The 14748-nt window shown below is 40.0% G+C and overlaps 1 protein-coding gene across 1 annotated transcript in view; it reads right to left on the bottom strand.

Annotated features, from left to right (window-relative positions):
- Positions 1-14748, bottom strand: part of VWDE (von Willebrand factor D and EGF domains) — a 99692-nt gene that overhangs the window by 57319 nt on the left and 27625 nt on the right. Inside the window, 5 exon segments of the mRNA XM_070368862.1 lie at positions 755-796; positions 799-928; positions 6555-6719; positions 12086-12208; positions 12333-12488. Coding sequence (XP_070224963.1) covers positions 755-796; positions 799-928; positions 6555-6719; positions 12086-12208; positions 12333-12488 — 616 coding nt within the window.

Raw genomic sequence — 14748 nt, 5'->3', positions numbered from 1 at the left:
CTATTATGAGGATCAGATGAAATAATGTATTAAAAATATTTGCTTAGTGTCGGTACATCATAAAGTTAGACTAAATCTTAGTTACTATAAAAAAGTAAATGGAGACAAACTCACCATTTGCAAAAATATGTTTTACCAGCAAAATTAAGACAAGAATAAACCATAGAAGAGTGTAAATAGCGTTAAATAAGGCAACTGGGTGCATGAATAACTTTAAAATTAGGATACATTTCCTATATTGCAATAATCAACAATACCTTGCAAAATGAACAAATGCAATATCTTGGAAGATAAACAGCTGACATCATAGTATGCAAAGGCATAAAGAAAAGTAATTAGAAACATGCAAGAATAATAGTGTTACTGAATAAAACAAGAGTTATAAAGAAAGCACTGTGAAGAAGAAAAGGTCTTTTGAAACAGTGAGTTTCACATTTGAGTAGGGTTTGAGTAGATGATGAATGACCAGGAATTTATAGAATATAAGTTTGGAATGATCACTTCCAACCCTAAGTTTCTCTAAAATCACCTTAAATAATTATGCAATTTGTTCCTAACACAACATGACTCATTTATCTAGAATATAAACCAGAAAATTCAAAAGATTAGCAAGAAAAAGGATAATCTAAAATGCATTATATAATCTTAGAACTTTTTGAAAATAAAAATTCCTGAGGGGTAAATATGGGAATCTTCTGAAAAACAAATGAGAGATAATACTTGTCATTAGAGTTTAACTAAAATAATTACCTAATAAAGGCATTTCCATTCGTTGGCTTAACATTCCTCCGTCTCTGGCATATATACCATCCTTTTCCTTAGTTACACTGTTGTCAGACCTTGTGAGAACCACAGTATGTGCAATAAATTCATTTAAAAAGCGTGTTTCAACTATAAATGTATACACGAAAAACAGATCAGAGTTAAACTTATGAAACCAAAGCACTGTGAATAAGAACATATAAAAATGTCATGTGCATTAAACTCCTTGCAAATTAGATCAGAGAACTAGCTTACACATCACCTCTTCAGCAGATGCTTCTCTAAGGGACTGAATTGTGTTCCCCAGAATTCATTCGTGGAAGCCCTAAACCTGAATGTGGCTGTATTTGGAGATACTTTTAAGGAGGTGAATAAAATTGAATGAGGTCATAAGGCATGAATACTATAGGACTTGGAGAGAAGCCAGAAACCAACCCTGCTGGCAACTTCATCTCAAGCTTCCAGTTTCCAGAATTGTAAGAAAACAAATTTCTGCTGTTTAAGTCACCCAGTCTGTGGTATTCTGTTATGGCAGCAGAGCTAACAGATGTTCCTATGGTCACACTCACCCAATCAATGTCAACCACCTGTATTCCTTCCATGAACTTTGTTCTTCACACGTATGTGTCTCTTTCCTACACTACTTAGGAACTTTAAGAACTGCAATTTATTTGCTTTTATAGTTATTGATTTTTGTGTCTACCACAAACTAAGTAAACAACAACCAACAATAAAAGATCAAGTTTGTGTTAACAAGCATCTTGGAGTACAGAATGAAGCAGGGCAAAGGCTAACAGAGTTATGCCAAGAGAACGCACTGGTCATAGCAAACACCCTCTTCCAACAACACAAGAGAAGACTCTACCCATGGACATCACCAGATGGTCAACACCAAAATCAGATCGATTATATTCTTTGCAGCCAAAGATGGAGAAGCTCTGTACAGTCAGCAAAAACAAGGCTGGGAGCTGACTGTGGCTCAGATCATCAACTCCTTATTGCCAAATTCAAACTGAAGTTAAAGAAAGTGGAGAAAACCACTAGAACATTCAAGTATGACCTAAATCAAATCCCTTATGATTATACACTGATCTCAGTAGCATATTAGGCACCTACCAACCTAGAGAGTTCCTCTTTCAGTATCCTATCATTTTGCCTTTTCATATTGTTTCATACTGTTCATGGGGTTCTCAAGGCAAGAATACTGAAGTGGTTTGCCATTCCCTTCTCCAGTGGACCACATTCTGTCAGACCTCTCCACCATGACCCGCCCATCTTCAGTGGCCCCACGGGCATGGCTTAGTTTCACTGAGTTAGACAAGGCTGTGATCTGTGTGATTAGATTGACTAGTTTTCTGTGATTATGGTTTCAGTGTGTCTGCCCTGTGATGCCCTCTTGCAACACCTACCGTCTTACTTGGGTTTCTCTTACCTTGGACGTGGGGTATCTCTTCACAGCTGCTCCAGCAAAGCGCAGCCATTGTTCCTTTCCTTGGACGAGGGGTATCTCCTCACCGTCGCCCCTCCTGACCTTGAACGTGGAGTAGCTCCTCTCTGCCCTCCTGTGACCACGCAGCCACCACTCCTTGGATGTGGGATTGCTCCTTTCGGCCGCCGCCCCTGGCCTCAGGTTGGGGATAGCTCCTCTTGGCCGCTCCTGTGCTGTCGCAGCCTGGCACTCTCAGCTGTTGCCCCTGACCTTGGACGTGGGGTAGCTCCTCTTGGCCCCTCCTGCGCCGTCACAGCCGGGCACTCTCAGCTGTCGCCCCTGACCTCGGACTTGGGATAGGTCCTCTCGGCCGCCACCCCTGACCTCAGATTTGGTGTAGCTCCTCTCAGCCACGCTTCTGCCGGGTCCATCACAGCCGGCGCGCTTCTCCAATATGCTACTGGAGATCAGTGGAGAAATAACTCCAGAAAGAATGAAGGGATGGAGCCAAAGCAAAAACGCCACCAGGTGGTGGATGTGACTGGTGATAGAAGCAAGGTCTGATGTTGTAAAGAGCAATATTGCATAGAAACCTTGAATGTTAGGTCCATGAATCAAGGCAAACTGGAAGTGGACAAACAGGAGATAGCAAGAGTGAACGTCGACATTCTAGGAATCAGCAAACTAAGATGGACTGGAATGGGTGAATTTAACTCAGATGACCATTATATCTACTACTGCAGGCAGGAATCCCTTAGAAGAAATGGAGTAGCCATCATAGTCCACAAAAGAGTCTGGAATGCAATATTAGGATGCAATCTCAAAAATGACAGATTGATCTCTGTTCAGTATCACAGTAATCCAAGTCTATGCCCCAACCAGTAATGCTAAAGAAGCTGAAGTTGAACGGTTCTATGAAGACCTACAAGACCTTTTAGAACTAACACCCAAAAAAAGATGTCCTTTTCATTATAGGGGACTGGAATGCAAAAGTAGGAAGTCAAGAAACCTGGAGTAACAGGCAAATTTGGCCTTGGAATACTGAATGAAGCAGGGCAAAGACTAATAGAGTTTTGCCAAGGAAATGCACTGGTCATAGCAAACACCCTCTTCTAACAACACAAGAGAAGACTCTACACATGGACATCACCAGATTGTCAACACCAAAATCAGATCAATTATATTCTTTGCAGCCAAAAATGGAGAAGCTTTATAGAATTAGCAAAAACAAGACTATTTAAGGGCCTAGATCTGATAGATAGAGTGCCTGATGAACTATGGAATGAGGTTCATGACATTATACAGGAGACAGGGATCAAGACCATCCCCATGGAAAAGAAATGCAAAAAAGCAAAATGGCTGTCTGAGGAGGCCTTACAAATAGCTGTGAAAAGAAGAGAAGTGAAAAGCAAAGGAGAAAAGGAAAGATATAAGCATCTGAATGGAGAGTTCCAAAGAATAGCAAGAAGAGATAAGAAAGCCTTCCTCAGCGATCAATGCAAAGAAATAGAGGAAAACAACAGAATGGGAAAGACTAGAGATCTCTACAAGAAAATTAGAGATACTAAGGCAACATTTCATGCAAAGATGAGCTCGTTAAAGGACAGAAATGGTATGGACCAAACAGAAGCAGAAGATATTAAGAAGAGGTGGCAAAAATACACAGAAGAACTGTACAAAAAAAGATCTTCACGACCCAGATAATCATGATGGCATGATCACTGACCTAGAGCCAGACATCCTGGAATGTGAAGTCAACTGGGCCTTAGGAAGCATCACTATGAACAAAGCTAGTGGAGGTGATGGAATTCCAGTTGAGTTATTTCAAATCCTGAAAGATGATGCTATGAAAGTGCTGCACTCAATATGTCAGCAAATTTGGAAAACTCAGCAGTGTCCACAGGACTGGAAAAGGTCAGTTTTCATTCCAATCCCAAAGAAAGGCAATGCCAAAGAATGCTCAAACTACCACACAATTGCACTCATCTCACACGCTAGTAAAGTGATGCTCAAAATTCTCCAAGCCAGGCTACATCAGTATGTGAACTGTGAACTTCCTGATGTTCAAGCTGGTTTTAGAAAAGGCAGAGGAACCAGAGATCAAATCACCAACATCCTGGTGGATCACCAAAAAAGCAAGACAGTTCCAGAAAAACATCTATTTCTGATTTATTGACTATACCAAAGCCTTTGACTGTGTGGATCACAATAAACTGTAGAAAATTCTGAAAGAGATAGGAATACCAGACCACCTGACGTGCCTCTTGAGAAACTATGGACAGAGGTTCGTGACATTGTACAGGAGACAGGGATCAAGACCATCCCCATGGAAAAGAAATGCAAAAAAGCAAAATGGCCTTACAAATAGCTGTGAAAAGAAGAGAAGCGAAAAGCAAAGGAGAAATGGAAAGATATAAGCATCTGAATGAGAATTTCAAAGAATAGCAAAGAGAGATAAGAAAGCCTTCCTCAGCGATCAATGCAAAGAAATAGAGGAAAACAACAGAATGGGAAAGACTAGAGATCTCTTAAAGAAAATTAGGGATACCAAGGGAACATTTCATGCAAAGATGGGCTCAATAAAGGACAGAAATGGCATGGACCAAACACAAGCAGAAGATATTAAGAAGAGGTGAGGAAGCAACAGTTAGAACTGAACATGGAACAACATACTGTTTCCAAATAGGTAAAGGAGTACGTCAAGGCTGTATATTGTCACCCTGCTTATTTGAATTATATCCAGGGTACATCATAAGAAACACTGGGCTGGATGAGGCACAAGCTGGAATCAAGATTGCCAGGAGAAATATCAATAACCTTAGATAGGAAGATGACACCACTCTTATGGCAGAAAGGGAAGAAGAACTAAAGAGCCTCTTGATGGAAGTGAAAGAGGAGAGTGAAAAAGTTGGCTTAAAGCACAACATTCAGAAAACTAAGATCATAGCATCTGGTCCCATCACTTCATGGCAAATAGATGGGGAAACAGTGGCTGACTTTATTTTTTGGGGCTCCAAAATCACTGCAGATGGTGACTGCAGCCATGAAATGAAAAGACGCTTACTCCTTGGAAGGAAAGTTATGACCAACCTAGATAGCATATTCAAAAGCAGAGACATTACTTTGCCAACAAAGGTCCATCTAGTCAAGGCTATGGTTTTTCCTGTGGTCATGTATGGATGTGAGAGTTGGACTGTGAAGAAGGCTGAGAGCCGAAGAATTGATGCTTTTGAACTGTGGTGTTGGAGAAGACTCTTGAGAGTCCCTTGGACTGCAAGGAGATCCAACCAGTCCATTCTGAAGATCAGCCTTGGGATTTCTTTGAAAGGAATGTTGCTGAAGCTGAAACTCCAGTACTTTGGCCACCTCATGCGAAGAGTTGACTCATTGGAAAAGACTCTGATGCTGGGAGGGATTGGGCAGGAGGAGAAGGGGTTAACAGAGGATGAGATGGCTGGATGGCAGCACTGACTCGATGGACATGAGTCTGAGTGTGAACACCGGTAGTTGGTGTTGGACAGGGAGGCCTGGTGTGCTGCGATTCATGGGTCGCAAAGAGTCAGACATGACTGAGCGACTGAACTGAACTGAACTTGCCCCTGTATGTCCTTATAATACTGACTGATTTTAATTTCCCCACCTTTCAATATGGGGGTCTTGGAACAGATAATTCAATGCCCCTTATATCTTTGAACACTGTGAATTTATGATGAATCAGTCATAACAAGGCCATTAAAAAAAGACACCAATTCAGAAGTTACATTGTGTTTCTCTTATTTCTTGCACTAAATTCTTCCCCACATTTCTACTCTTCCCATAATATCCCAAGTCTTGCACCTGAGCAATGACTCATATGGTCTAACACAATAATGAAAATTGCACTTTCAATAACGTACATGGTGACATTACAAAGCACTATGTAAATATAACGCTTTATGACTCCTTAGATAAAATTACATGGGACCAGGGAGTAATTATATCTTGTTGTATTTTGTGATGCCTGGCCTTATTAAAAAAGAGAATGTGAGAAACACCTATATCGAATCATACATGGCTATATTTAAAGAAGTAAAGAAATTATATGGTACATGACTATAATTTGGGTAGTTTTTTTAGGTGGAACAAAGCATCCAGAAATCATCCATACCCAATATTATGCTCAGAATGTCACAGAATAATAGCGCTGGGTTTGTGTTCTTTATTACATATTAAAATAAAAATCCCATATCTATTGTACTGCAATCATAGAGATTATATATAATGAAAACATTTCATCTTATATTTCCTTGCAGCAAAATAAATTATGCAATTAAGAAAAATCCTAAATTACACAGTATTCATCTTAAAAAAACATTTATGTAACCCATGATTTTAAATTGTTTTTAAATATTTGGATTAAAAAGAATAACTTACTTTCTAAAAATGACCATGTAAATTTTGAAATTTTAGGTCTACAAATTGAACAAGGGCTGGTAGGATTTTTATCCCCTTCAATGTAGCAGAGTCCATTGATAATGCAAACATTTTCCTAATGGAGATTTTTTAAAAAGGAAAACACCAATCAAGATACAACTAGTTAGTATTTAGGGAAAAAAATACACAATACATAAAAGAAAGCAACATATATGTTGATGATTCCAACAAATGCAATTTATAAGTCTGTATTGATTAGCAAACATTTTTTTCACTTTAGAAAACATTTTTTTGTATATTCTGATCATAAATGCATCTTAGAAAACAAATAATTTCCTCTATGTGTTAATGGAACTGATCAATATGAAAGGAATAAGAAAATTTATAAATAACATGGGAATAAAGCATCACTTTTCTTTCTTTTTACTGCTAAACTCACACAGGAAGTGTTTTATTTACAAATAAAAACAGACTCTTTTCCCCTGCATATCTAGGAATTAGATTGGTTTATAGTTATTCTCCCTTCCTCCAGGAGCCCACTAGTCCTTTGAACATGGCAAGAGTAAACTAGATCCCTGGCATAGTCATCCATACTTGATAATGGATGCTATTACACAAATAGTGGAGAGAAATGCTGACATGCAAAGAAGTAATCATAAATGTAGAAATCATTTTTAACTTGGGAAGAAGATCAAATTTTGTCCAGGATATATAAACTTGCTCATTCTACCAAATCTCCTTGACATCACTTGGAACACTGCAGAAAAATGAGAACAAAATAGCCCCAAGAGGTTAAAACAACTGTGAATAACAACATTTGAAGAGTAATTATTTCAGGACATATGGAAATGTAATATTTGGAGGGAAAGAAAATCAAACAACTTCTCAAAAACAGAAATTTCTTATTGATGTGATCTGATTGTTAATCTCAAGAAGAAAATTTTAAAAATCTGAGGAAAGGGAGGCAGAGGATGAGATGGTTATAGTATTACCAACTCAATGGACATGAATTTGAGCAAACTCTGGGAGATAGTGAAGGACAGGAAAGCCTGGCGTGCTGCAGTCTATGGGGGCACAAAGAGTCAGACATGACTTAGTGACCGAACAACAGATACATGAAAACTATTTTATATGCTTCTTAGTTCTGAAGAGCCAGGTGATATTACACACATGGTATCACTTAAATCAGCAACTGACATAGAAAAGAAACCTGTTGATAAGCCTAGTGGACTGGATATAGATTAAAAAGGATATGGGTGAGAAGTTTCAGCCCAGGCTGTGCTGTTCTGTTATCCCTTAAATGGTAGATATTTGCATGGTTCAATGAGCTTAGTGGCCACAGGAAACTCCCTTTGAAAGTGTTACCTTCACATTTTACAAATTCTGTCTAAATGCATGTCATTTGCCACAAAGAAGATAAAGTAACCATAAGGCAGCATTTTATTGGAAAATCACTATTACTACTTTTAAAATGTGTGTAGGAAAGAAAATTCAACCTGAACCTCTTGTTTTGATGTTTCAGGAGTAAACCTGTCACTTCAAAATTTTTAAGGCAGAAACTCAGCCATTTTAACCGGAGTTATAGGCAGAAGAACAATTTTGATTTAATCTTGAATAACCTTGAAGAAGGCTTTTCTCTATTAGTATTTGTGATATGAAAGTGAAAACTTACATTAATATTCCAGCAGCACAGGAAATGAAAAAGCTATGATGCAAATGTGAAAATAATGGAAAAGTTACATACCTGGCGGCTGCAACGGGCGCGGCATAGCGCAGGCGGCTGCGACGGGCGCGCCACGTCCGAGGTCAGGGGCAGAAGCCGGGAGGACCCCATGCCCAAAGGGCGGCGGCCAAGAGGAGTTACCCCACGCCCGAGGTCAGGGGAGGCGACCGAGAGTACCAGACTGCGATGGCACGGGAACAGCCGAGAGGAGCTACTGCACGTCCGAGGTCAGGGGCGGCGGCCGGGAGGAGCTACCCCTCGCCCCTAAGCCTGAGGCCAGGGGCAGCAGACGGGAGGAGCTACCCTACGCCCCCACGCCCAAGACCAGGGGCAGCAACGAGAGGAGTGACTTGGAGCCATGGCTGCGCGGGCGCAGGAGGGCCTAGAGGAGCTATACCACATTGAAGGTCAGGAAGGGCAGCGGTGAGGAGATACCCCTCATCCAAGATAAGGAGCAATGGCTGCACTTTGCCGGAGCAGCCGTGAAGAGATACCGCACGCCCAAGGTAAGAGAAACCCAAATAAGACAGTAGGTGTTGCAAGAGGGCATCAGAGGTCAAACACACTGAAACCATACTCACAGAAAACTAGTCAATCTAATCACACTAGGACCACAGCCTTGTCTAACTCAATGAAACTAAACCATGCCCGTGGGGCAATCCAAGACGGGCGGGTCATGGTGAAGAGATTTGACAGAATGTGGTCCACTGGAGAAGGGAATGGCAAACCACTTGAGTATTCTTGCCTTGAGAACCCCATGAACAGTATGAAAAGGCAAAATCATAGGATACTGAAAGAGAAACTCCCCAGGTCAGTAGGTGCCCAATATGCTACTGGAGATCAGTGGAGAAATAACTCCAGAAAGAATGAAGGGATGGAGCCAAAGCAAAAACAATACCCAGCTGTGGATGTGACTGGTGATAGAAGCAAGGTCTGATGCTGTAAAGAGCAATATTGCATAGGAACATGGAATGTTAGGTCCATGAATCAAGGCAAATTGGAAGTGGTCAAACAAGAGATGGCAAGAGTGAATGTTGACATTCTAGGAATCAGCGAACTGAAATGGACTGGAATGGGTGAATTTAACTCATATGACCATTATATCTACCACTGTGGGCAGGAATCCCTCAGAAGAAATGGAGTGGCCATCATGGTCAACAAAAGAGTCCAAAATGCAGTACTTGGATGCAATCTCAAAAATGACAGTATGATCTCTGTTCGTTTCCAAGGCAAACCATTCAATATCACAGGAATCCAAGTCTATGCCCCAACCAGTAATGCTGAAGAAGCTGAAGTTGAACGGTTCTATGAAGACCTACAAGACCTTTTAGAACTAACACCCAAACAAGATGTCCTTTTCATTATAGGGGACTGGAATGCAAAAGTAGGAAGTCAAGAAACACCTGGAGTAACAGGCAAATTTGGCCTTGGAATACAGAATGAAGCAGGACAAAGACTAATAGAGTTTTGCCAAGAAAATACACTGGTCATAACAAACACCCTCTTCCAAAACACAAGAGAAGACTCTACACATGGACATCACCAGATGGTCAACACCGAAATCAGATTGATTATATTCTTTGCAGCCAAAGATGGAGAAGCTCTATACAGTCAGCAAAAACAAGACCAGGAGCTGACTGTGGCTCAGACCATGAACTCCTTATTGCCAAATTCAGACTGAAATTGAAGAAAGTAGGGGAAAACCACTAGACCATTCAGGTATGACCTAAATCAAATCCCTTATGATTATACAGTGGAAGTGAGAAATAGATTTAAGGGCCTAGATCTGATAGATAGAGTGCCTGATGAACTATGGACTGAGGTTCGTGACATTGTACAAGAGACAGGGATCAAGACCATTCCTATAGAAAAGAAATGCAACAAAGCAAAATGGCTGTCTGGGGAGGCCTTACAAATAGCTGTGAACAGAAGAGTAGCAAAAAGCAAAGGAGAAAAGGAAAGATATAAACATCTGAATGCAGAGTTCCAAAGAATAGCAAGAAAGCCTTCGTCAGCGATCAATGCAAAGAAATAGAAGAAAACAACAGACTGGGAAAGACTAGGGATCTCTTCAACAAAATCAGAGATACCAAAGGAATATTTCATGAAAAGATGAGCTCGTTAAAGGACAAAAATGGTATGGACCTAACAGAAGCAGAAGATATTAAGAAGAGATGGCAAGAATACACAGAAGAACTGTACAAAAAAGATCTTAACAACCCAGATAATCACGATGGTGTGATTACTGACCTAGAGCCAGACATCCTGGAATGTGAAGTCAAGTGGGCCTTAGAAAGCATCACTACGAACAAAGCTAGTAGAGGTGATGGAATTCCAGTTGAGCTATTCCAAATCCTGAAAGATGATGCTGTGAAAGTGCTGCATTCAATATGCCAGCAAATTTGGAAAACTCAGCAGTGGCCACAGGACTGGAAAAGGTCAGTTTTCATTCCAATCCCAAAGAAAGGCAATGCCAAAGAATACTCAAAACTACCGCACAATTGCACTCATCTCACACGCTAGTAAAGTAACGCTCAAAATTCTCCAAGCCAGGCTTCAGCAATATGTGAACTGTGAACTTCCTGATGTTCAAGCTGGTTTTAGAAATGGCAGAGGAACCAGAGATCAAATTGCCAACATCCACTGGATCATAGAAAAAGCAAGAGAGTTCCAGAAAAACATCTATTTCTGCTTTATTGACTATGCCAAAGCCTTTGACTGTGTAGATCACAATAAACTGTGGAAAATTCTGAAAGAGATGGGAATACCAGACCACCTGACCTGCCTCTTGAGAAATCTGTATGCAGGTCAGGAAGCAATAGTTAGAACTGGACATGGAACAACAGACTGGTTCCAAATAGGAAAAGGATTTCATCAAGGCTGTATGTTGTCACCCTGTTTATTTAACTTATATGCAGAGTACATCATGAGAAACACTGAGCTGGAAGAAACACAAACTGGAATCAAGATTGCCAGGAGAAATATCAATAACCTCAGATATGCAGATGACACCACCCTTATGGCAGAAAGTGAAGAGGAACTAAAAAGCCTCTTGATGAAAGTGAAAGAGGAGAGTGAAAAAATTGCCTTAAAGCTCAACATGCAGAAAATGAAGATCATGGCATCCGGTCCCACCGCTTCATGGGAAATAGATGGGGAAACAGTAGAAACAGTGTCAGACTTTATTTTTCTGGGCTCCAAAATCACTGCAGATGGTGACTGCAGCCATGAAATTAAAAGACGTTTACTCTTTGGAAGAAAAGTTATGACCAACCTAGATAGCATATTCAAAAGCAGAGACATTACTTTGCCAACAAAGGTTCGTCTAGTCAAGGCTATGGTTTTTCCTTTGGTCATGTATGGATGTGAGAGTTGGACTGTGAAGAAGGCTGAGTGCCAAAGAATTGATGCTTTTGAACTGTGGTGTTGGAGAAGACTCTTGAGAGTCCCTTGGACTGCAAGGAGATCCAACCAGTCCATTCTGAAGGAGATCAGCCCTGGGATTTCTTTGGAAGGAATGATGTTCAAGCTGAAACTCCAGTACTTTGGCCACCTCATGCGAAGAGTTGACTCATTGGAAAAGACTCTGATGCTGGGAGGGATTGGGGGCAAGAGGAGAAGGGGACGACAGAGGATGAGATGGCTGGATGGCATCACTGACTCGATGGACGTGAGTCTGAGTGAACTCCGGGAGTTGGTGATGGACAGGAAGGCCTGTCGTGCTGCGATTCATGGGGTCGCAAAGAGTCAGACATGACTGAGCGACTGATCTGATCTGATCTAGTACACAAGTCCTTTTCATAGAGACCACTAACTTGACAAGCTCCATCATATATGATCATTATTTTGGGATTACTGAACCTATAACTATTGTTAGATACCTGCAAGATATATGTAGTTCTATAATCAGATAATTTGTTCTAAGTATAATATTATAAATTCATTATGAAATTTTAATACATAAATATTTTATTTATAAATATGAGGATATCTTTTCTTTTTTACCTTTATTTGCCACTTCATGATTGGTTTATCACTCATTATATCTATGGTACTAGACTGCTGAACATCAGCAGGCAACTGACAATCAACAGTCCTGCTGTTTTGAAAAACAGTGTATGTGTAGAGGGCCTCTTCAGGGACCCATTTACTGCTATTAAACTGAAAGCGTAATGAAAAATCAATTAACCTCTGTTAGATCATGGAAATGCTTTGCCAGTGAGTCGCATATAACCAAAATATTAATTTTAAAATATGTGCCTGGTATAATGGAATGCATAATAAAGAAAGAAAACTGACATTGACAGTTTTATTCAGAATACATATGCATCCTAATTTGATATAAATTGCTTTTAATGACTCACACACTTCTTATGGGTTCAAATCAAATAACTTACCAATATTAGCCATAAATAATGGATCCCAAGTAATGACTTTTGTAGCAAGAAGAAACATTTTTGACTATGTAGTTGATACATAGCAGACTGGTTTTCTACCCAGAAAATCCTTCACTTCTCTTGACCCCATCTTCTACTTGAAACCGCCCTTTCTGCCTCCATATACATGGTTTTCAAAGGGCTTCTCATTTTCTTACATGACCCACCTCCCTTGACTACATCTGACTGGTCCGTAGGTAGACCAAAGCTATGCCAATGCTTATTTCAGATGTTTTAACTTCGTACCATAGAGGATGTTAAGCCAGCCTGGAGGCTTGAGTTACAAGATAAAAAGCTATGGAGCTGTTGATGGCCATGTTTATCACTCTTGGAGAAAGGTAATACCTAGTGAAAGGGAAAAATGAAGCTCACAAACAGAGACAAGCAGGACCATGACAGATACACACACACATACAAATGCAGACAAACTGAGTCTTCATGGTGTTTAAGTCCCAAGTTTAATTCTTTTTTTCCTGAGAATTCAGCAGTCAGGTTCCTATTGGGGTTTTGTGAAAAATGCATTTTCCTCATAATATCATTTTGCTCAAGCTAGTTCAATTTATGTAACTTAAAACTAAATATATTCTAACCAATTCACCACATTTAATAACTCAACGTCATATCATACTTAAACTTTAAATACTATTTTTCAGTATTGAATTGCATTTGGTATCTAAAGAAGTAAAGCAAGAATAATGTTCTGGCTACATAACAACACAGAACAAGGATATATTTTATTACTAAAATTTAGGTTCAGATATTTAAAAAGTTTATGCCTTGGAATGTTTTTAAGGGCTCAGAAATAGGAGTATACTGATGTTTCAATATTACAGGTCAGCAGGAAAAAAAAGCAAGAACATACTAGTCCATGGCTAGCAGAAGCTATCTTGCTGAAAGAGTGAGCCCCATAACACATCTCCATGTTTAAGGGACTGTGTACAGTCTGGCCTAGCAGATAAATCAGTGATTCCCTTCCAGCAGAGGGGGATGACAACAATCATCAGAGGGTAGTCATGATATTGACACTTAGATGGATGTATGGACTCTTGTTTTGGTTTTGGGTGTTGAAACAAGACTCCAGGCAATGACCAGGAATACAGGGGTTATTTCCACTCTTCTGTTTAGAAAGCCTACTCCAAATGAAGAATAAACAGGGTTCTCTTTCTTTTCCATTCAACAGTATTTTGTGAGTATCTGTATGGAATCCCTAGTGGCTCAGACGGTAAAGAGTCTGCCTGAATGCAGGAGACCTGGGTTGGATCCCTGGGGAAGGGAATGGCAACCCACTCCAGTATTCTTGCCTGGAAAATCCCATGGACCTGGTGGGCTACAGTCCATAGAGTCACAAAGAGTCAGACACAACTAAGTGACTAACACTCACTTTCTTTCATATGGAATGAGAATATTCTAAAAGAAAGAGATCACAGAGGAAAGAAAAACAAAATACTTTCTTATTGTTATAACCAAGATTCAAATAAGGTGTAATGAGAGAAAGAAGCCGCTAAGTCTAACTAGCGTGGTCAAGGAAGGCTTCAAAAAAGGAACAGCACTTCTCTTGAAAGTGAAAAAGGAGACTGCCTTTTGGATACTGGGAGCAGAAATAGATGAGTGCCATTTAGGAAGCCTGGAGGGGGATACCATGTGAAAAAACAGTAATGCAGGAAAAAGCATGGGATTTTCCTAGAGTACAGGAGTTCACACCTGGAAAAACAGACAATAGCTGGATCATGAAGGGTCATTTGTTTCTAGGATAGCAACTTAAGTTTAATCCTATCAGTAAGTGACGGGATTCTTAATTCTGGATCACTTAAGTGATCCAGTTCTTAAAAATTGGATTCTGTAAAGTCCTAGATGCTTTTAGGGTGAATGAAGAAAATGACTGGGTGGATGGAGCTCTAGACAAAAACTTGTTAAAAATGACTACTGCAAAAGTAAAACAGAACATCTGTATTATGCTACCATTCATAGGAAAAAAGAAATTTACA

Source organism: Bos mutus, chromosome 4, assembly GCF_027580195.1.
Source record: "Bos mutus isolate GX-2022 chromosome 4, NWIPB_WYAK_1.1, whole genome shotgun sequence".
Classification (NCBI taxonomy): domain Eukaryota; kingdom Metazoa; phylum Chordata; class Mammalia; order Artiodactyla; family Bovidae; genus Bos; species Bos mutus.
This window is presented reverse-complemented; position numbering and strand designations above follow the sequence as displayed.